The sequence below is a fragment of the Ochotona curzoniae genome, unplaced genomic scaffold, assembly GCF_017591425.1.
Source record: "Ochotona curzoniae isolate NIBS_2020 unplaced genomic scaffold, NIBS_Ocur_1.0 scaffold_4701, whole genome shotgun sequence".
Lineage (NCBI taxonomy): Eukaryota > Metazoa > Chordata > Mammalia > Lagomorpha > Ochotonidae > Ochotona > Ochotona curzoniae.
Window position 1 is genome coordinate 83,764,400 of NW_024467122.1, and position 22,366 is coordinate 83,786,765.

At 47.9% G+C, this 22,366-nt stretch overlaps 1 protein-coding gene across 1 annotated transcript in view; it reads right to left on the reverse strand.

Annotated features, from left to right (window-relative positions):
* Positions 1-22,366, reverse strand: part of THSD4 (thrombospondin type 1 domain containing 4) — a 324,275-nt gene that overhangs the window by 35,863 nt on the left and 266,046 nt on the right. Inside the window, exon 7 of the mRNA XM_040968485.1 lies at positions 21,255-21,459. Within this exon, the coding sequence (XP_040824419.1) occupies positions 21,255-21,459 (205 nt within the window). The remainder of the gene's footprint in view (positions 1-21,254; positions 21,460-22,366) is intronic.

Sequence of the window (22,366 nt, forward strand, 5' to 3'; positions counted from 1 at the left end):
CTGAGCTTCCTGCAAGGAGTTTCACAGTTTCAGGTTTAACATTTCACTCTTTGATCCACCCTGAGATGTCTTTCGTGTAAGACAATATCATTATTTTGGGTGGGTATTAGAAACATGTTATTTTTTAAGACAGAGAATAACAGACATGGAAAGGCAAACAACGGTGCTAAACACGGGAATAAAATATTTGCAGAAACCTTGCTTTGAAAGCTCGAGAAAAAAATAACAGAAGATGTGAGTTCTGCGATACGTACACTCTGAGCTATGAAAACTATGTCAATCTCCAGCTTTGCTTTGCCCAGAGAAAACAACTGCAGCCCTGGGGTGGAGTTGAGGTCTTACAGGAGTCTGTGCTCCCAGATGCCAGCCTGAGCCTGGGATGGGGGCATCTGGCCTCCTTGCATGCTGCCTCTCAGGACTAGTACCCCCCTTGCTGTCTGTCCTCCAGTTCCATCTCTCACTGTGGGCTCCTTCATGCCTCTCCCACATCTTGCCATTCCCCTTTCCTGTTTTATGCGACACCAACAGTGACTCCCTGGTCTGTTCCCCTATCTCCCAGTCGCCAAAGGGTGTATTTCCCTCTCTTTATCCCGTTTCCCCTCACTCAAAACTGTATGAGACTCCCCTGTAGAATACATTTTGATCTACTTGGATATTTTGTTTAGTATTTTCTGGTTCAAGGTGGACTTAATTGTGTTGAGAGTCTTTATTGTTCAAAGAAAATTAGGGCATGGTGTGTTAAGCCCCTGCCTGCAGGGTTGGCATCCTATGTGTGCACAGGTGAGAGTCCTGGCTGCTCCGTTTCTTATCTAGCTACTTAATGTACCTGGAAAAGCAGAGGAATATGGGGCTTCTGCACCCACGTGGGAGATCCAGAAGCTCCTGGTTTCCAGCTTTGGACCAGCCCAGGTCTAGCTGCTGTGACCAATTTGGGAATGAACCAGTGGCTGGAAGATTTCTCTTTGTCTCCATCTCTCTCTTTAACTCATTTTCTTTCGTTCTTTTTTGTTTTCTAAAAAGATTTATATTCATTGGAAAGACAGATCAGAGAAAGATCTTCCATTCACTGGTTCACTCCCTAAATGGTTGCAACAGCTGAGGCTGAGCTGATTCATAGTCAGGAGCCATGAACTCTTTCTGGGTCTTCCATGCAAGTACAGGGGCCCGAAGTTTTGGGCCATCCTCGGCTGCTTTCCCAGGCCACAAGCAGGGAGCTGGATGGGAAGTGGAGCAGCTGGGACACGAACCAGCACCCATATGGGATCCAGGTGCTTGTAAGACAAGGATTTAGCCATTGAGCCGTTGTGTTGGGCCTTGACTCTACTTTTTCAGATAAGTGGACTAAATTTTAAAGTTTGTTTATTCAGTATTTTTTTTGAGAATTCCCTTATTTGAAAGGCAGAGACAGACTGGGAGAGATATATCACCTATTTGTTGGTTCACTGGCAGCAGCTTGGAGTTCGGCCATGCTAAAACCTGGAGCTAGGCACTCCAGCAGGGTCTCCCATTGGTACAGCAAGGACCCAAACACTTGAGCTACCCATCACCTCCTGCTTCGAGGCAAAAGGGATGTGGCAGGACTGAAACCTGGGCCTTCCAATACGGGCATATTTTGATAGTCTATTTATTTATTCATGCATCTATTTAGCTGTGTATTTACTTAAAGGCAGAGTTACAGAAACACAGAGAGGGAACGAGGCATCTTCCACCTGCTGGTTCATTTCCCAAAACGGCACAACAGCTGGAGCTAGGCCAGGCCAATGCCAGGATCCAGAAGTTTCTTCAGGGTCTTCCATGTGGGTGCAAGGGCCCAAGGCTTTTGGCTGTCTTCCCTTGCTTTCTTATGTGCATTAGCACGAAGCTGGATCCAAAGCGGAGCAGCTGGGACTCAAAACTGCACTCACATGGGATGCTAGTGCCATAGTCATTAGCTTTACCTACTACACCACAGTGCTGGCTCTCATAATGGACATCTTAACAGCTGGGCCATGTGCCTACCAAGGGAGAGGTGGGCTGGCAGCCCCTGGTCTTCATTTGCCTCTTCAGGTCACAAAGCCTCAAGGCAGGGGAGAGTGTGGCAGGAAGCAGGGCCTGTGCCAGGATTTAGATGTTTTCTTCTCCCAGCTGTACTTATTTGAACACCTGGACCTTTCCTGTTCTCCAGTTTAAGATGAGATGTTAGGATCATTCTCACCTCGCTTCTGTTTCCAAACTCTGTGTGAGGTATATGCTGCAGGATGTGGGAGCTGCTGGGAAGTTCTCCCATTTTCTTCTTTCAAATGCTGATAACTAGCGACCATACACAGAGCAGTTTTGTGGACCAGATACATCACATGATGTTAGTAAAACTCTTCCAGATTTCTTTAGAAGAGCTGAATCTAAATGCCAAACCTGTGTCAACTCCTGAGGAACAGAGGGAAATTATCACGTGATAGAACTGGTTCAAAATGAATAAATCCCAGCGACAACTCTTCCTGTAAGTCGTGTCTGATGCACATATGGAAATGCACTGCGTTTTGCTGGCAGTTTATCCAAACCACATCTGATGGTGAACATGCCGCGTGTGGCTCCCACGCAGGCACCAGGCACCTCTGCAGGGCCCTCACGTCCACGAGTCCCTGCCTGACACTGGCTTCCTTCTCCTCTCGCTCCCACTCAGACACCTTTAGCACAGGATCTCAGGGACTCATTCTTTTCCTTCCTTCCTTTTTTTAATTTTAAGGATTTTTTAATTGGGATGGCAGATTTACAAAGAGGAGAGACAAAAAAAGATCAGGAACATATTCTAAGGAGGGGAACCTCTGGGTGCTGTTCACCTGGGGACCTGTGTCAGGATGTGGCCCTGCACACCCTTCGGTGGCAATGAGAAACTTTCCACAAACTGCCCCCGCCTCCCAGGGAAGCTGGCCGGTTGTACGCTGTTCTCTGGCTCGCTGATGACAGGCACCAACAGAGGACTCAAGAAAGCCAAGCATGTTTCATAAAGCATACTGTCACCCAGTATGAAGAAGGTGCGATTCAGAATTTTGTTGACTTTGGTGCAAAAAAGTAAATCTATGCACAACCAGGGTCCTCCAAAAGTTCATGGAAAATCTGTATTATGGAAAAACCATGCAGACATTTCAAGTATCTTTTTTTTTTTAAATGAAAAGCCTCATCTTTTCATTTCAAGTTTCCATTTTCCCTCCGAGCAGGCTGTTGAGGCAGCATTAAGTCATGCACCCGCTCCTGGCCTTTCCATCAGCTCCACTTTCTGTGTGAGGAAAGCAGGCTCAGCCAAGGCCAAGACCACAGCTGGAGCCACCAAGGCAGCCAGAATCTTCCAGGCAGGAGGTCCCCCCATCTTCCCTGCATGTGTGCATGGGGATGCTGTGAAAGCACAGCATCCTGTGGGAATTTCCAGGAAGAGCGTTCCTATTTCCTGTCACACTCAAGCTATTGGTCACGCTGTCATTGAAGAGGGTATACCCAGGCAACTAGCAGGTCCCATGGGCAAAAGGCTCAGAGGGCAGGGGCCCTGGCTCTTTTTTGATCCTTGCAAATGCAAACTTGACTTTCTTTTTTAAAAAAAGATTTGATTTTCATTGGAAAGGCAAATATTCAGAGAAGAGGAGAGGCAGAGACAGAAAGATCTTCGATCCACTGACTCACTTCCCAAGTGGCTGCAACAGCTGGGGCTGAACTCATCCAAAGCCAGGAGCCAGGAGCTTCTTCCAGGTCTCCCATGTGGATGCAGGGTCCCTAGGCTTTGGGCCATCCTTGACTGCTTTCTCAGGCCACAAGCAGGGAGCTAGATGGGAAGCAGGGCCACTGGGAATAGAACTGGTGCCCATATGGGATCCTGGCACGTGCAAGGTGAGAACTTTAGCCACTAGGTTACTGCACTGCGTCCCAAACTTGACTTTCATGGGCCAAGTTGTAGCAGAGGTAGGCGGATGGCTCTGTTCTTGAGGATATGTGCCCGGCTCTGAAACAGTGTCGATGCCAAAGCGAATGACTTCACAAAAGGGAGATGAGAAAGGAAAACTGATAGAGGTGACCACTCCAAGTTGTTCACATTTTACACTTAAGAGAAGGTTTAAAAAAATGACAGGCAGGCTGACATTTTGGGGATAATGGATTAAGACCCTGCCTGCAGTGTTGCCATCCCATATGGGTGCTGGTTTGAGTCGAGGCACCCACACTTGTGATCCAGTTACCTGCTAATGTGCCTGGGGAAGCAGCAGAGGATAGCTCAAGTGTTTGGACTCCTGCACCCAAGTGGCAGACTCACAAGAATTTCCTGGATCCTGGCTTTGGTCTGGCCTGACTCTGGTTGTTGCAGTCATTTGGGGAAAGAGCCAGTACATGAAAGATTCTCTCTCTCTCTCTCTCTCTCTCTCCTTTTCCCTCTCTCATTCTCCTCCTCTCCTCTTAATTCTTTCAAATAAATAAATAAAAATCACAGGAAGCTCATAAAAAGAAAAATAAAGGCAACTAATATTACAATGAGTGACTTAATAGAAGAGTGTTATTATTTTTTATTCTGAAGGCTCACTTTTCTTTGTTGTTTCTGCTAGTAAGCTTCTCATCCAAGTTTGAACTGATTGGAAAAGACTGGGAAATTTGACTTCGCTTGGCTGTTTTACATATTTGCTTTTGGCTTTCCACTTGTCTGAATCAAATGTGATACAGACTCTCTTCAAAACAGCACACAAGCGGAGGCTCATCTCAGAAGACTTCATTCACACAAGTGAACACACTCAAGCCTCAGCATGGGTACCACCAATAGCTAATTCTGCACAAGCTCCCAACAGCAGAACCAAACCATCCATTGCAATCTGGGCAAACCGCAGGAGAGTCAGAGAGGGATCTTGACAGGACTACAGATGACTGCCCAGGAAGTAAAGGACTCCCACAGACAGGGCCTCAAAATCACATGCTAAATGCTTTGCTGCGTGCCAAATGTCTGACAGGAACCACGGAGGAAGCACAATGAAAGGGGAGCACAGGCGCAGGCTTAAGGAAGTAGATGTGATCATTACGTAGACTGTGCATGAACACCCGTGAACATGACAGACGAGAAATTGTGACCACAGCCCGAGATGGAATGCCTTGTAACAGACCTTCCAGGAGTCTGCTGAATGGATGCGTGAATGGAGGGACGGATGTCATCAACATCTGGCTACGGGTTGCACATCTTTGCTGATATTTTTGCCTGATTGGTAGCAGGTGCAGATGTTGGATTTTACAGTGAGTTTGTGATCTCAGCCCTTTACACGGTGCTCTAGGTCTTCTTTTTGTTACATTTAATTGTTTCTTTAAATTATTTTATTTTTTAATATTGCTTACATAGTTCAGAGGGATATATGCCTAGATGGCCCTCTGGTTAAGGTGGGGAGGGTCGAGGTGTGGAAGTACTACAGGTAGGTGAGTAGATAGATAAATGCTTCCATTCTTTTTTCCCCCTTCCTTTTGTGTCCATTGAGGCAGGAGGTTGCGGGGGCTGTTCCTTGTTGTCAAACTACATCAGCACCCAGAAATGGAGATAATCATTTGATGTCACCTTGAGACCCCCAGCGTGGGGAAGAATGTTCTGAGGGTGCTGCCTGCACGGTCTTGATAGTTTGAGATGTTGTTGGCTTCATTGCACTAGGGTTGAGAAAATCTTTCAAAGGTCTATTGGCTGACCAGGTCTACTTTGGTGTATCCACAGATCTAGACATTTGCTGCAAAGTCTGGCCAGGAGTGTTGTTCAATATTTTCTGCTTTCCATTTTTTTGATGAGGTACTTGATGTCCTCTGTTGGCTTAGATGAGCTGATTGCTGTGTCTTGTGGGCATCTGGGTATGTTCTCTACTGCACAGGCATCAGTCATTGAGGAGGCTTGGTCCTGATACTTGTACTCCAAGGTTGGACCACATATCTTGTGATTTTTCCTGAGGCTGAGGTTTGAGTCCAGTGGTCTTTCTGGCGAGTCCTCCACCAAACCTCACCTGGGGAGTCTTCAGACTAGACTCACGTGTGTGCTAGCTAGTGCAGGGTCAGGTTTGGTCTGTCACTTGCACCAGCCAATGTGTATAAGGTGGATGCAGCTACCTGATCAGTTCCACACCCAGTCCTATCACATGAACCGGTAGGTGCTGCATCCTAGCTTAGCCCAGGCTGCCACAAACCCAGCCTGCCACAAACCCAGCCCTCAAGCAAACCTGTGGGTGCTGTGGCCTAGTTGGGGTGACCCTCAATGATCTCCATTAGGCCCACCCCCAGTCCTGTTTCTCATGTGTCCCAGCAGGTGCTCTAGGCCAGCTCAGCCTGTTCCACATCCTATTCAGTTCTTGTATGCACCCATGGATGCTGCAGCCTAGCTAAGCCCAGCCTTCCTCCAATTCCCTGACTCTTGTGCTTACCAGTGGGAGCTGTGGCCCAGCAGGGAAGTGCCTGCAATTTCCCTACCAGAACTACTCCAAGCCTTGTGTGTGCTCCAAGCTTTGCTTGTGTGGTAAGTGGTTTAACCCAGCCTGGCATGATTTGATCCCAGTCCTGGCCTTTGTGGCCATCAGAGCATGCTGCAGCCTAGCCTAGCTGGCCTGCTGCCCATTGCCTGCAGGTGCTATAGCCTAACCCACCTCCAGAGCAGATTTTCATGTGAACTGACAGGTGCTGTGGCCTAGCTCAGCCCATCTAGCACCCTTTGGTTCTTGTGCATGCAAGTGGGTGCTGTGACTCAGCACAACCTGGTCCATTTCCAGCCCTGGCTCTTATGCTCACTAGTGGGACTGAAACCTAGTAGGGGATTACCTAAGATTCCCCTATCAGACCCACTCTCAACCCTGAATCTTGCATGTGTCATCAGGTGCTTTGACCCAGCCTGACATGGCTTGCCCCCAGTCTTAGCACTTGCCAGTGAATGCTGAAGCCTAGCCTGGCCTGCACCCAATCTTGGCTCTGCTGTTTGCCAGTGGATGATGCAGCCTGGTTTAGCTTAGCTCGCCTCTAGACCTGACTCATACACATGCCAACAGTTGCTGCAACTTTGCCTGGCTTGACTCACCTCCAGCCCTAGTTCTTGCACTCACCAGTGATTGCTGTGGCCTAGCATGTGGGTCTTCAAAGTTTTCCTTACAGTCTTGCTCCCAGTCCTGGATTTCACACTTGTCAGTGGGTGCTGCAGCCCAACCAGATGTGGTCCGCCTGCCAGTCTTAGCCTTGTATGTGCTGACAGGTGCTACAGCCTAGCCTAGCCTAGCCTGGCCCCTCCCAGCCCCAGTGCTCATGAGTGTTGGTGAGTTTTGCAGTTCTGCCTAGCTCAGTCTGCCACCAATGCCTGCTCTCACAAAGACCAGAGAATGCTGCAGTCCTGCAGGAATGAACCCACAGATTCTCTAGAGAATTTATCCCAGTCCCATTTCTTTTGCAGGTGGATGTTGCAGCCCAATCTGACATGTCCCATTCCCTGCTCCAACTCTTTTTGGCAGATACTGAGGCCTAGTCCTGCTAGGCCTGTCCCCCAATTCCAACATTTGTGTGTGCCAGCAGGCAGCAAACAATGCTACCTAGCCCATCCCAGGTCTCCCATGTGGGCGGGTGCCTTGGCCTGACCGAGGCATGCTATCTGGATTCTCTTTTCTGAACTACCCTATCTCAGCTCCCTGGATTACCTGCAGGTGTAGTGGCCTAGTCCCTGGAAGCCTCCAGAAGTCATTCCACATCTATCAAACTTTTCCTGGTGGCCTCTATTGCAATATGTCTCCAGAATCTGGGCCATCTGAAGCCTCCTGCCCCGCCATGCAGCAAGGCCTGGCAGGATCTGGTTTGGACATCTCCATGTCTTCTTTTGTCTGTTTTCTACAAAGTGGGGTCAGAGGAATGCTATGACACCCTAGTTATGGCCTCCAGCTTCACACAGTCAGGATCACATGAGGTATTAACCTTAACACAGAACACACCATTTCTTTTCACCTTAACAAAATTCTTTGGGGCCCGGCGCCGTGGCGCAAGTGGTTAAGTCCTCACCTTGCACGCCCGGGATCCCATATGGGCGCCGGTTCTAATCCCGGCAGCCCCGCTTCCCTTCCAGCTCCCTGCCTGTGGCCCGGGAAAGCAGTCGAGGACGGCCCAAAGCTTTGGGACCCTGCACCCGCGTGGGAGACCCGGAAGAGGCTCCTGGCTTCGGATCGGCATAGCATCGACCCGTTGCGCTCACTTGGGGAGTGAATCATCGGACGGAAGATCTTCCTCTCTGTCTCTCCTCCCTGTATATCCGCCTTTCCAATGAAAAATAATAAAAATAAATCTTTAAAAAAAAATTCTTTGAAATGGCAGAACATTCAGAGAGCTGGGCTACACTGTCCTAAAATACAAGCCATGAAGAAGGAGACTGACAGCTCAGCATCTGTGTCCCAGGGTCCAGTGTTGGTACTATGTGACCGTTCACCATCATTGCTACCATTCATCCATGTGCTGGGTAGAATTCTCTTTTACACTACCCAACTGGTGAAGAGTGAGATAGTCCTAACCCTGAGCCATCTTTCACACAGGGGAAACGACAACGCATTAACTAGTCACTGCTCTTGCATCACTAATGCAGAGTAGAACAGAAACAACAGACAGGCCTGGGAAACATTGCCTATTGAGCCTTTCAGACAGTCTAGGGTAACCTGACCATGAATATACACACCTCCTTGCTGCAGTGAGACTGAAAAACTGTAGCACCATCACCGCATCCTCTTCCTCCTCTGCTGTCACCACCTTTACTATCACCATCACCACCAACATCACCACCGCTTCCCGTATCACCATTATCTCTCCACCACTGCCATTCCTAACATCATCATTTTCATCATCAGCACCCCCAACATCGTCGCCATTACCACCATAACTACCATCACCACCATCACCCTATCAACACTATCACCACCTTCACCATTACCATCATCACCATTGCCATCCTCACTACCATCACCATCACCATCATCATTCTTATCACCATCAACAACTTCCAGCCACTCCTTACCACTACCATCTCTACCAATGTCACTTCCATGGCTCCGGAAAATCTGTCTCTTTTTCCTGCCCTTCTAACCTTAACTTTAAAACATTATGTCACCTTTCAATGTCTGCTCTGTGTGTCCTCATTTCATGGGACTTTTAGAGCAAGGAAGAAAAGTGCTCTTGGCCTCCCGTTGTTTCTAACTGATGTGAGATCCACAGTTCCAACTCGACCAGGGAAAGGGGATGAGATTTGTCCCTCTTCTTACCAGGACTGTGCACATCACACTCTCCAAGGCAGTGAAGCCAGGCAGCAATTCCTGCCTTAAAGACTGTGGATTGAAGGGTCAACTGAATGTCATGTATAATGGCTACCCAGCTCTAGAGGGCGAGGGCTGCTCTGTGATGGATGCTCTGGGTGATGGGGGCTGGCAGTCATGTGGACGCATGCCTGCATCACACAGAATTTATGTATGTTTTAAATATTCATATTTCTTTTTTAAAAAATATGTGCCTTTATTGGAAAGTCAGATATACAGAGAGGAGGAGAGACAGAGAGGAAGATCTTCCATTCGCTGAATCACTCTCGAAGCGGCCACAATGGCTGGGGCTGAGCTGATCCAAAGCCAGGAGCCTGGAGCCTCTTCTGGGTCTCCCATGTGGGTGCAGGGTCCCAAGGCTTTGGATCATCCTCGACAGCTTCCTCAGGCCAAAAGCAGGGAGATGGATGGGAAGTGGGGCAGCCAGGATTAGAAGTGGTGCCCCTATGGGATCCTGGTGCGTGCACGGCAAGGTCTTTGGCTGCTAGGCTATTGTACCGGTCCCCGAGTATTCTTATTTCTTAAAGAAGGTGCCTAGTGGCAGTGAAAACTCATCCTGGTCAAAGCCTTTACACAATCAGAAACAGACTTCGTGAACCTGATAAGCAGCGTGGAGCATGACACAAACACTGATGCTGTTGCACTGGGGACACTGCCAGGGGAGAGAGGGGGCAGAGGACTGCTGTGTCTTCATGGTCACTCACTGTTCGGAAGTTTGGATAAACAGACCATGGATGTAATCAGTGACGTGACTGTCAGAAAGCAGGAGGCGATAAACATCATCATGATTCCTCTAAGATCTGACTTCATCCCTAAAACAGCAGGGAGACAGTTCAGAAACCCCAGAATCTCCAAGTTGCAGAGAGGACAGGTACACACAACAACTGTCAATATCAAAACAGGACCAGATATCTTTCTCTGCTGCTGTCATCACATGCCAGATCCATCTCACAAAACATGCTTGAGAGATGAGATACGGGCAAAGCTCTCACACAGATGGCAACTATTTGAGTAAATGCTCTGTTCTTAGCATGAGGCCTTTAGCTGCTCCTCCCATGGTGTCAAGTAGCCCTTCTTTTGGGATATCTCACCACTGGTAGAGCTTTTGTTGCCTGCCTGCTGGGTTCGTCTCTGTTACCTGGAATTTTCTTTTCATCCTTCTGCATCCAATCACCATCATTAGAACCTGAGTGTTGCAGGTGTGGCATATTCTGCTCTCCTTGGTGCCCAGCCCAGGGTCGGCACAACAAGTGATTTAATGTTATAACAACATAGATAATTTGTGTAGCACTGCAATGTCTGGCAGGTTCATGAAACAGAGATGCAGAGGGTGAAACTGCTACCTCAATGCCCACATTCCCCATGGGAGCATCACTTTGACTCCTGGCTGCTCCGTTTCTGATCCAGCTGTCTGCTGATGCACCTAGAAAATGCAGCTAAAAGATGGCCCAAGTGCTTGGACTCCTGCCTCCCAGATGGAGGGCGAGGATGCAGTTCGTGGCTCCTGGGTTCAGTCTACTGGCCCTGGCTGTTGCAGCCATTTGTGTAGTTAACTAGCTGATGGGAGATTCTCTCCTCCCACTGTTTCAAAGGGATGAATAAACACATCTTTAAAAAACACAAAAGAGAATGGTATAAGACAGAGACTAAGGATCAGGGCCCAGGGCATTCCAAATATTTCAATCGAAATAAACCAATTATTCAATAAACTAAAGTGGAAATCTGACCCAAAATGAAGGGAAAAAAAAAATCAACATCCTAATTTTATACTCTATCCAAGGTAAGTGCTAAAAATATTGGGCTAATTAAAGCAAGTCAAATGCAAAACCCCATATTCTGCATTCATTCATTCATTTATAAAAAGTTCCTCCAGACCAACTCTGACTTTTGGGGAGGGGTCCCCTGGGGGGGGACTGGCAGAGAAGTCACCGGTAATGATAAGGTCCTTTCTTCATCTAAGCATTGGTTCTGCACCTGTGAAAGTTCAAGGATGCTGCTGCATGACCATAAACCAAGGACACGCCTACGAACTGAATACTTCAATCAGTGGTTCATGTAACACGCAAGACTAGTCACTGGGTTAGGCATTGAAACAGGGGTCTCCTTTTAAACTTTGTGCTTTGAGAACAGCAGGTCCAGTTTTATAAATGAAAAGCTTCATTCCTTAATTTTAATCAATTAAGCCAGCCCATCAGGACCTGGGGTTGAACCAGGCCTTCACCCGTTCTCTGGAGACCCCCACACTGAGCACTACCGAGGGTCTGTGACTCCCACCTCTTCAGGGCCAACATGTAACTGCTCTCTAGTCTCTGAGAAATAGCTGAACATTTTCAAATAACACACATCAGGGTCAGTATTGAGCTATACTGGATAAAGCTGCTGCCTGTGACACCAGTATCCCTCATAGGCCCCGGTTTGTGTTCCGGCTGCTTCACTTTCATCTGGCTCCCCGTTGATGGTCTGGGAAATGCATCAGAAGATGGCTCGAGTACCTTTAATTCACGCGGAAGACTCCATTGTTTGGTCTGGTGCAGTCCTGACTGTTGCAGTCATTTAGGGAGTAGACTAGCAGCAAATCTACTTGCTCTCCACCTCTCTCCCTCATTTGCTATCTCCCCCTCCCTGGCGTTTTCAAAATAAATACGTGAAAACTCTTTTTTAAAAAGGCCAACACATACCAGAAATCAGCATTCAGACCGCAAAGAAGCAGAACTTCTAAAAGCCCGGTCCTCATTCCTTGCTCAGATCTCAACAACCGACTGTAATCAATGCTGAATGCATCTGTCCGCCCCTTGGCTGGCCCCACGTTATCTTATTTGCTGAATACACCCAAACATTCTGGGTCTGTCTGCTTCAATACCAGATATAGACTCTGATTTCAGTGTTGGCTTGATACAACTGGAAAATGGTATTTTGCTTTCTAAAAGGAATTCATTGTCTAAAATCTCAAGGCACAAACATGGATCTGGAACACTGAGCTGGCCTGTATGACAGGAACAATGAAAACTGTATGATGACATCTGACACCTGTGGTATTTTGTGCCAAATGCTAGGTGATTTACCTGTGCTGTTTAATCTTCCCAGTGACCCTATAGTACAACTGTCAGTTCATTTCATGGGTAAATTCACTGAGGGCCACAGAGGGCTGCATGCTGAGAGCAGGAGTAACCTGCATAGTGCTGCTGGTACTAAAATGTTTAAGACTTTGTGTCCTTTAGCCACTGGCTTTCCTTAAGATGCCATGCTTATGGCAAGTGCTGTGGCACAAGGGTTAAGTTGCTACTTAGGACTCAGCATCCCTTATCCCTTATCAGAGTGCCTGGCTTGAGTTCTGGTTCCTCTGCTTCCAATCCAGCTTCCTGATAATGTGCACTCATGGAGGCAACAGGTGATGGCTCAAATATGTGGCTCCCTGTCACCTACATTGGAGACTCAGGCCAAGTTCTAGACTCCTGCCTTGAGCATGGTACAGCACTGCCTGTTGCAGCTATTTAGGGGCATAAACAGAAGCGCTCTTTCCATCTCTGTCTTTCAAATAACATGAAAATAAGCAGAACTTAAAAAGAGTTCATCTTAGCAAAGTAGGTTTTGTCAGGAGAGGCTAGCTATCCTGTGAATGTCCATTAGCAGAATTCCTAAGTCAGCTGCGTGTACTCTTTTCCTTTGGTGGCATATCCCTTCTACATGAACAAGAAACTACCTCTGTGGTTAATGTTGGTCTTCTTGCACCAAGCTTAGCAGATGTGTGATATACTAGGGGTAATAACAAACAGAGGAAGCCAGGAGCCAGGAGCTGCACATTGGTGGCCTAAACATTTGGGCCATCTTCTACTGCTTTTGGGTGCATTAGCAGGAAACTGGATCAGATGTGGAGCAGCTGGGACATGAACCAGTGCTATATTATGGGTTGTTTGCATTGCCAAGTGGCAGTTTAACCTGCTGCACCAAAATGCTGGCCCTACAAAAAGGTTGGTTTAAACATTTGTGCTTCAGGGGCTGGCCTTTGGCCCAGGTGTTAGGATGTTGGGATTCCTGTGGTGTCTCATGTCATGATGCTTGGGTTCAAATCCCAACTCTGACTCCTGACTCCAGCTTCCTGCTAACAAAAACTCTGGGAGGCAGCAGATGATGGCTCAAGTCATCATGTTCCTATCCCCAAGTGTGAGATCTGGGTTGAGTTCCAAGTTTCAAGTCTTACCTTTTGTTGGCATTTGGGAAATCAAATGAGTGGATGGGCGCTCTCTCCATCTCTCTGTCTACCACTCAAATCGCCAATTTGAAAAAAATTAAGGGACTGACATTGTGATGCAGTGGCTTAAGCTGCTGCCTGCAATGGTGGTATCCCATATTGGAGTTCTGATTCCAGTCCCAGCTGCCCCACTTCTGATCCAGCTCTCTGATAATGCACCTGAAAAGTCAGTGGAAGATGTCCTAGGACCAACCACCCATGTGGGAGACCCAGGTGGAATTCTAGGTTCCTAGCTTCAGCCTGGCTTAGCCCCAGGGGTTGTGGCCATTTAGGAAGTGAACAAGCAGATGGGAGAGCTTTCTTACTCTATCACTCTGCCTTTCTAATGAAACAAATCTTTCCAAAAAAAATTTTAAAGCCCAAGTCCTGAATTTCTCGTTCGTTTCTTTTTTTGTTTGCTCTAGATCAGCTTGAATGCTGGATGAACTCATCAACCCGTAGTCAATGACACTTTGATGTGGACAACGTCTTGTAACGCTTGATCTCTATTCATGGATTAGAAGCACAGGGACACAGTGAGAGTTAAGTTGGTGCAATCAAGTGCTGCTCATGTTCTTCCTGCAGAGCCTAGGTGTAGATGCGGTTTGGAAACCAGGGGTGCAGGGAACAGTGTGGAGGGGCCGGAAACAGCGACGAGATAGAACACGGAACCCACCATGCCCTGCCACATCTTCCTACTGCAACCATGGTCATGGATGTAGAATGTAGCTCATTGCTGAAGGCCTGCTGCAGGGTTGGAGCCCTGACTCATTCACTCACAAACTGATTTTCACTGGCAAGCACTTGTGGGTCAGTGATCTCCCCTATCATGTGGATGACACAATGCTGGTCCCTCTTGAGTGCTGGATTGATGAAATGAAGGAGCCTACAAGCTCAGGCTCCCAGAAGCCCAGCCAGTTTGATGGGATCCTATTGAAGAAGCCAGGGCTTGGGGCATCTGAGGCATACACTGGGCCTTTGGAGAGCCAGCTCTGCCTTTACTCTTGAGCTCTGCTCACTCAGCATGGTTTCTAACTCCGTGTGTCTTCCAATGAGCACACAGCAGGAGCCAGACCAGGAGAAGAGTAAAGGGTAACCGATGGGCTTCCTTTACTGCTTTCTAACACATGCCAGTAGGTACCAGGAGGACAGGTTACGCCAAAGGTGTCTGAGCTGTGACTACTGTCACCTGGGCCGTTCCTGTCCCATTCCAGAAACTGAGAGAGAAGCTCCTCGGAGCTCCTGGCCAGTGGTTGAAACAATCCCTGAGGTTGTAAAACAAAGGCAGGGCCCAAACATAAGTTAAGGGTTCAGAAAGAGAGAGCGGTGGGATGCATGGTTAATGACAGACAAGAGTGACTGCAATGTTTTGTGCCCAGCCCATAAACACCACTTTGAACTAAGGGACCCACAGGGAAACCAGTGGCCACACCACACCCCTGACACTTGGGCCTGGGAAGTCCAGCTGGTGCGTGGTCTAGGGCACTGTTATCCACTGAGTGGTAGCTCCCTGGCCCTACCCATCAGGTGCCTATAGCACCTGCTGCTTCTCCTGGCCTCTGCCCCAGGTAACACAATGAACAGGGCCTTCAGCCATTTCCAAACATATGTAGGGTGCAGAATATCCAGCCACTGAGAACTACTGATGTAGGGAAAATGTTTGCACCCTCAAAGGAACCTGGAACTACCTGGGGAGCTGATTAAAAAGATAGGGTACAGTGTTTTGCACCTGATCTGGCATTGCCAAGGTTCTACTCATGGTAAATGAGGAGGCCAGTTGCATGTAGACAGCCAAGAAAAATCTGGGTTTTACAAAGCAGTCATGGGTTAGTACCAGAGCCCATGGGTTAGTACGAGAACTCCTGCAATCAGGGGTTTGTGTCATGATGCTAGGTGAAGCATATTGGCCACATGACCCAGGCCTTGCACACACTCATAAATGGTGGGTTCCCTCCTGCCACCACCTGTCTGTCCCTCCATCAGATTTGAAGAAGTCTGCCTGCCTGCCAACAGTCCAGCAGCATCCCACGTCTACTCCACTGCAGGAAAGATGGAGGCAGGTGCAGAGGCAGCTACATTGGCAACCATTGACTTATTCTGCGAACATAAGCTGACAACTAAGGATTTGCTTGTCACATTTGTTGGGGGAGACAAAAAAATGGGGCAGCCTTCTGTTAAAAAAAATACTGGGAGCTCACAATGGGAATTCTTTCATTTGATGACTGGTGTCTGTCTACCAACCACCCAAGCTAACGCTTGCAAACCTTGATCAGAACAAGGTGAAGGAAGCTCAGTATCCCTAGAAAGATTCTGGGAGTTATATTTTGGAGGCCTGAGCTTCCAAGTGCAGCAGCAAGACGAAAAAAGTGATCAAGAGACAAGTCAAGAGGAAGATAACATCAGTGTTACCTATAGACGCCTGAACAGCCACTTAGAAGATCTGCGTCCAGTAAGTGAAAATTTCTTAGGAATATTAAAAAGCCCCAACAAAGTACAACATCCAGATACAAAAAACCCAAATCCACACCGTGGCACAATGAAAATACAAGGAAAACACATCATTTGTCACAGTCATGAAAACATAAAATCTCTAGGAATAAACCTAAGACAACACATTCAGATGCTGGTCTTGTGGCAGAGCAGGAAAAGCTGCATATGAGCACCGGCTGCTCCACTTCCACAACCCAGCTTGTTGTTGATGCATCTGGAAAAAGCAGCCAAAGGTGGCTCGAAGAGTTTGGCTCCATGCACTTCTGTGGGAGACCCAGATGTAGTTCCTGGTTCCAGGCTCCAGGTTTCTGCCTGGCCCACCTCTGGCTATCATAGTCATCTTGGGGAGTGAAACAACAGTTGGAAGATCTCTCTCTCTCTCTCTTCCTTTTTCTGTCTAGCCCTTTGTGTAACTCTCTCAAAAAAAATCAATAAATCTTTAAAAAATTACAATGTGGGGCCTGGCGGCGTGGCCTAGCGGCTAAAGTCCTCACCTTGAATGCGCCGGGATCCCATATGGATGCTGGTGCGTTCTAATCCCGGCAGCTCCACTTCCCATCCAGCTCCCTGCTTGTGGCCTGGGAAAGCAGTCGAGGATGGCCCAAAGCTTTGGGACCCTGTGCCTGTGTGAGATACCTGGAAGAAGTTCCTGGATCCTGGCTTCGGATCGGAATACCATTGGCCGTTGTGCTCACTTGGGGAGTGAATCATCGGACGGAAGATCTTCCTCTCTGTCTCTCTTCCTCTCTGTCTCTCCTCCTCTCTGTATATCTGACCTTCCAATAAATAAATCAATCTTAAAAAAAATTACAATGTGAATGGAAAAATTCTCTGGAATTGTCACCTAAATGGGAGGTGCCACATGATTTCAACGTCTCAGTCTTTTCCTCAGGGACTGCTGCCCAAGTGATAGAGTTTACAATCCATAAACGATCTATGATGCTTCTTGACTTGTTAAAGGCTGATCTTTATTATTGTTGAAAACTTTTATGGAAACATGCTTGTTGGAAAATGTACTGCCAGTTTACTTCTGAAGCCTTACAGACCTTTCAAGTCTAAACCCCCGTGATAATGCAACATGTTGGCAGGTAGCACACGTCCCCTCCGATTGCCTTTTGCTTGGTATGCTTTCATGTCTGATTTCTTAACAACTGCACAACAACATTAGTAAACCAAACTGCCTGAGCGAGGGCCAGATTTTGATATTTCCACTCAAAACAATTGCACAACATCTTGCCATCAGGGAAAAAGCAAAGCATATGAAATGCCAATCCTTTTAATAAAATTAGAACTCCACAGCTGCCCCAGCAGATAGCCCAGGATCAGAATAATTCATACACAAAAGGAGAATTCATAGCCTAACCAAAGGATCACAGGATTTCTATAGTGTTTGCTGCTAAAGAAAAACACCTAGGGATCTAGAACACACTCAATAATCTACAGATGTGAACACAATGAAACAAACAGAAACCTGCAGTTTCCAATCTAAATCAAGATGAATCAATATCCTACACAATCTTCAATGCAATCAGTTGAAATATGTGCCCTGTTCAAGGTCACGGTCTCTGCAGTTCTGCCCAGAGAAGGAGGAAAGCATCCTAATACAGGGACCCTCTGACCTTCTCCCAGCTTCCTCAGGAGAGTGGACGCAGGGCAGAGACCTCAAGCCTGAGTCCACCAAGCTGGGTCCTGACCTCAGTTGGCCATAGACCCAGAGCTCAGTTCAATGTACTCTCACTGCCATCAGTGGCCAAGGTTTCTGGCATATGTGCCTCCTTCTTCCTGCTAGTTTTGACTTCTAAAGATGTACTTATTTTTAATGTTTTTATTTGAAGGGCAGGGTAACAGTGTCAGGACAGGGTGGGGTGGTGGGGATTTCCTGGTTCGGTCCCAAATGGCCGCAGTGATCCAAAGCCAGGTGTCTGGATCCTCCTCCAGGTCTCCCAGATGGTTGCAGGGGCTCAAGAACTTGAGCTATCCTGTGCTGCTTTCCCAGTCCATTAATTAGCAAAGAGCTGGATCAGAAGTGGAGCATCAGGACACCAACCAGCACCCATAAGCACAGGCTTAATTTACTTAATTTACTTTGCCCCTAGCTTTCAATTTTTAACTGGCAATTTCGAATAGCAATTTTTATATCCTAACCCTAGTTGAATTTTTAAAGTAACTGCAAATGCTGTTCAAAGGCAGGCAAAATAAATACTGCTGGTAGCTAAAAAAAAAAAAAAAAGCAATAGACATGTGAAATGCTCCGGAGACTGAAGTAGGAGATAAATTTGCATGGGGTGGGTCACTGCTGCTTACGGAGTAAGGAGCCAGCACTGTGGTGTAGGGGGTTAAGACACAACCTGCCAAGTACCCACATGGGTGTCCCATTTCAAGTCCTATGTACTCCATTTCTGACCCAGCTCCCTGCCAAAGTGTCCAGGAAAAGCACCAGAACAGAAGATGGCTCAAGTCCTTGGCTCCCCTGCCTACATGATGACTTGGATGAAGCTCCTGGCACCAAAATGACGACATTTTAAAAAAGTGATCATGAAAAATGAAAGCCACTTAGAAAATTCTCCCCAGAGAATGCCCACAACAGGCTCCTGCTATGTCCAGGCACTAGCCCCTCAATCTATTTTGTGTTGCTATCTCATGAGGGGAGTCAGTGGTTAAAAACTAGCAAGTATTTTGGAAAAGAAGATTGATTTGTATGAAAAATAACTGAAGGAAAGCAACAGGCAACTGAAAACCTTGCAAAAGCTGTGCAATATCTAGAAGTAATGATAAAAAGCAAACTATTTGCTTCCTTCATTTAGCTACTGTGCAAAGGAAAATTCTACGAGTGCTGACTTAATTTTGTGTGTCAAGTCAAATATTTGTAAAAAGGCAGTTTGTATAGTCAGCAATCACAAAGGGAAAAAATATTCCTCATCATTACCTGGAAAATTGTGCAGAAACCCACCTCCATTTGACTGGAAAAGGCTATACTGGTTGACAATATGTGTTGGAAGAAGCTGGTGTCAGAAAGTTTTGAGCAGGGGCCAGGGAAACACACTGATTCATTCCGCAAGTGCCTGCAATGGATGGTGCCGAGCTGATCTGAAGCCGGGAGCCTCCTCTAGGTCTCCCACGCAGGGGCAGCTTTGGGCTACATTCGACTGCCTTTCCAGGCCACAGGTAGGGAAGCTGGATGGGAAGTGGAGCAACTGGTATATGAACCGGTGCCTATATAGGATCCTGGTGCGTGCAAGGCAAGGACTTTAGCCACTAGGCTATCATGCCCCAAGACTATGGGCCCCACGATCTTCTTTTAAAACGTTCAAAAGCAGCCACGCATACTTTTGCTCTCACAGTTTACAGTAACCCCAAGCAACTGCATGCAAATTAATTTTCAAAATACACAGGCCTCACGGAGCAGGGCGTTCAGCAGGAAAGGTGGGCCAGGGAGAGAGAACATCTATTACTAGAAAAAGGTCATGGTGACTACGGCACCTGTCAAAGGGTGAATTTCACAGTCTGTGAATTGTGTCTTGGGTTGCATAAATGGGCTGCTGGTGACCTAAAGGCAGAAGACAAAGCCCTGGTTGCCATTTCTGGAATTAGTCTCCTTGTCTCCCCTGACTGCTTTCCCCAGCCTTCCTTTTCTGTACCTGCAGAGCACCATGGGGCATCTCCATGGCCTTGGGGAGGCTTCATATGCATTTGACTTTGTGAGTCCCTCCGCTTCTGCCCTGCCTCTGCCTCCACTTCATCGTAAGAGGACAGGAAAATTTCCTTTGTGCCGCACAGCTGTGGCTTCTCACAGCCTCCGACTCCCATCCCATATACAGGCGAAGCCCTCTCCTTGCAGACACAGAGCGGCTGTCTAGCACCACATCCAACAGGATGCACAGTGTGGAAGCTGCTTTTGCAACAGGACTAAGTGAAGCCAGGACAAAAATGACTCTAAACAATGAAGAACTGATGGAAGACTGGCATTGCTTGCTGGGGCATCTGTGAGCAAGCACACTTCAGACATGGACCGATGAACAGTTTCCATTCTTGGAGACAGGATGTTTATGGAGAAGAGAATGCACAATAGAACAAAAGAAAGGACAAAGAATAAAGGCTTTTTTTTTTTGGTGTAACATCCAAACCATAACTTGCTGGGAAACTTGGTTCTCTGCTTCTGTAGTGGCTCCTGGTTCTGCTGCAACTGAAGGAAGAGTTTTCTGCTGCAAGCGGGCTCGTGTCTTTAATTATATTTGCCACCCAATCCTCTTCCAGCCAACAAAGCCAACAGGAACGGGACTGAGGCTGCATTTGGTGGAGTGGGGAAGGCAGAGGCAGAGAACCAGGATCCCTGGGGTGTCAGGTGTATCTCCCGGGGCACTCCTGATTTTTGAAAGCTGTACAAGTCTTTCGTCTGCTGAAGCCCTTGACAGCAGTGTGGTCAATGGTGACCCAGGAAACCAGGTTCTGAGAAGCCTGTGGTGTCTGCTCTGGCTGGGACAGGGCCACCTGGCTTTGAGGTCCTGCCACAGCTCTTGCTCTAAGTGGTGACCCTGGTAAGCGAGGGCTTGGTTAGTCACCAGCAGCATGGGGATGGGAGAGCTGTTGTGAGGGTTGAAGGGTAACAGGTGCAGCATTAAGATGAAAGCAAGGGACATCATGGGTCTGAGACAAGAAAAATGGATTTTGCTGTGTATTAAATGACCAGGCAACAGTTCCCTTGCCTTACTTTGCTACTTGGCTCACAGAGATGTAATACAAGTCAGAGACTGACAAATTAAAACTCACTCATACAGAATCCGCTCTTCTCGGACGGAACACAAAATACCCAGAAACCGAACACAAGTGTTGATGGAGATTTCCTTTTGCTGGAACATGGGGTGAAGCAGCCTCTCACTATGACCATTTGCTCCAAAGGATTGCTAAGCGGGGTGTGGCTGTCCAGGAAGCATATATGCTACGTGAGCAGAGCCAGAGACAACGGAGCAGCAAGAAGACAGGAGTGGCTGCTGGTTGGAGCACCAGAGACTGGTCACTGGCCATCTGCCCATGCCAATCCTACAAGACAGAGAGGGGTGCTGCCCTTTGCGAGTAGCCATACAGTTGCCAGTCACGACACAGCCCTCCTCTCCCAGGATAAGCAAAAGCTGGTTTAGGTGTGCGGGTGCCAAGCACCAAGCTGCAAGACAGACATTTCTTTTTTGGAACTGTCCCCATCCCAGCTGTCATTTCAAAGGGCAGGTCGGGGGGCTGGAGGAGCCCCTTACCTAGATAGTTGTTGCTCTTGTGCATCTCGGTGATGTTGATTTTTGTGGCTCCTTGGGGAATCTCCAGGACGCGGTGGTAGCCCAGGCTGGACAGTGCGCGCTTGAACACACCCGACACCACCTGGCAGCCCGAGTTGTCTCCACCGCACACTCCACATTTGTCCACCACTTTGTCTGATCCCAGGAAGTCATCGCATCCGATGCTCTGCAAAGAGCCAGAAGAGACTCTAAGAGTGGAAATCAGGGGTGCTTGGGGTTGGGGGAGGAAGAAGGTGAGAAGGAGGTTCAGCTGGGAAACCTGCGGCTGGTAGGCGGGGTTTCAGTCGACTCCACCGCCAGGCCCTGCCCCTGCCCCTCATCTCTCCACCAGCATCTTTGCTGGGAGGACTTCCTTTCCTAGCTGTTCACAAACTGTGTGTGCCAGGGGGTGGATGTGGGAGCTGCAAACACTGATCAAGATGACCTTTGCTGTTCTGCCAATCTTTGCGGGATTTTTATATAGAGGTTCCCAGTGGACTCACAGTCTGCACCCCCTACCCTTTGCTGAGCCCCACCAAATCATGCTCTTCAGCTCAGTTTCTTAGCAAGTTATATATGCCGTTTGGGTTCTGAGTCTCCATGGATGGTTCTGGAAGATGGAGGGCAGGAGGACTTGGGCTCAGGGACCCCTCAGCCCTTCCCCAGGGGACAGAGGGTGAGGACAGGGACAGAGCCAGGAACTCCAAAGGCCAGCTGAGAACTGTTGAGGCATGCACTGCCTCCCATGTGCTCCACTGGTCTCCACATGTCAAAAGGTACGTGGGTTTGCAAGGGTGCCATTGGGACAATGAACTATCAAGATGACAGAGTGGCTCCCCTGGTTTGGACTGCAAGGCTACAGAAAGACGTTTGATAACAGAGCTATATCTAGAACTCACATCTTGAGTCCCAAGCTGGCTTTGAGCAATTATCCATGCTAGGGGCACAGTCATTGGCAAACGATTCCAAGTACACTTTTGGTTTGATTGAATAACCTGGGACATCTGCCCAGAACGGTCCCACAGGTCAAACCCCACAGGCAGAGTCAAGTCCAAAGGCACTCACTGGCTCTGTGTCTGATTCATTGCCTGCAG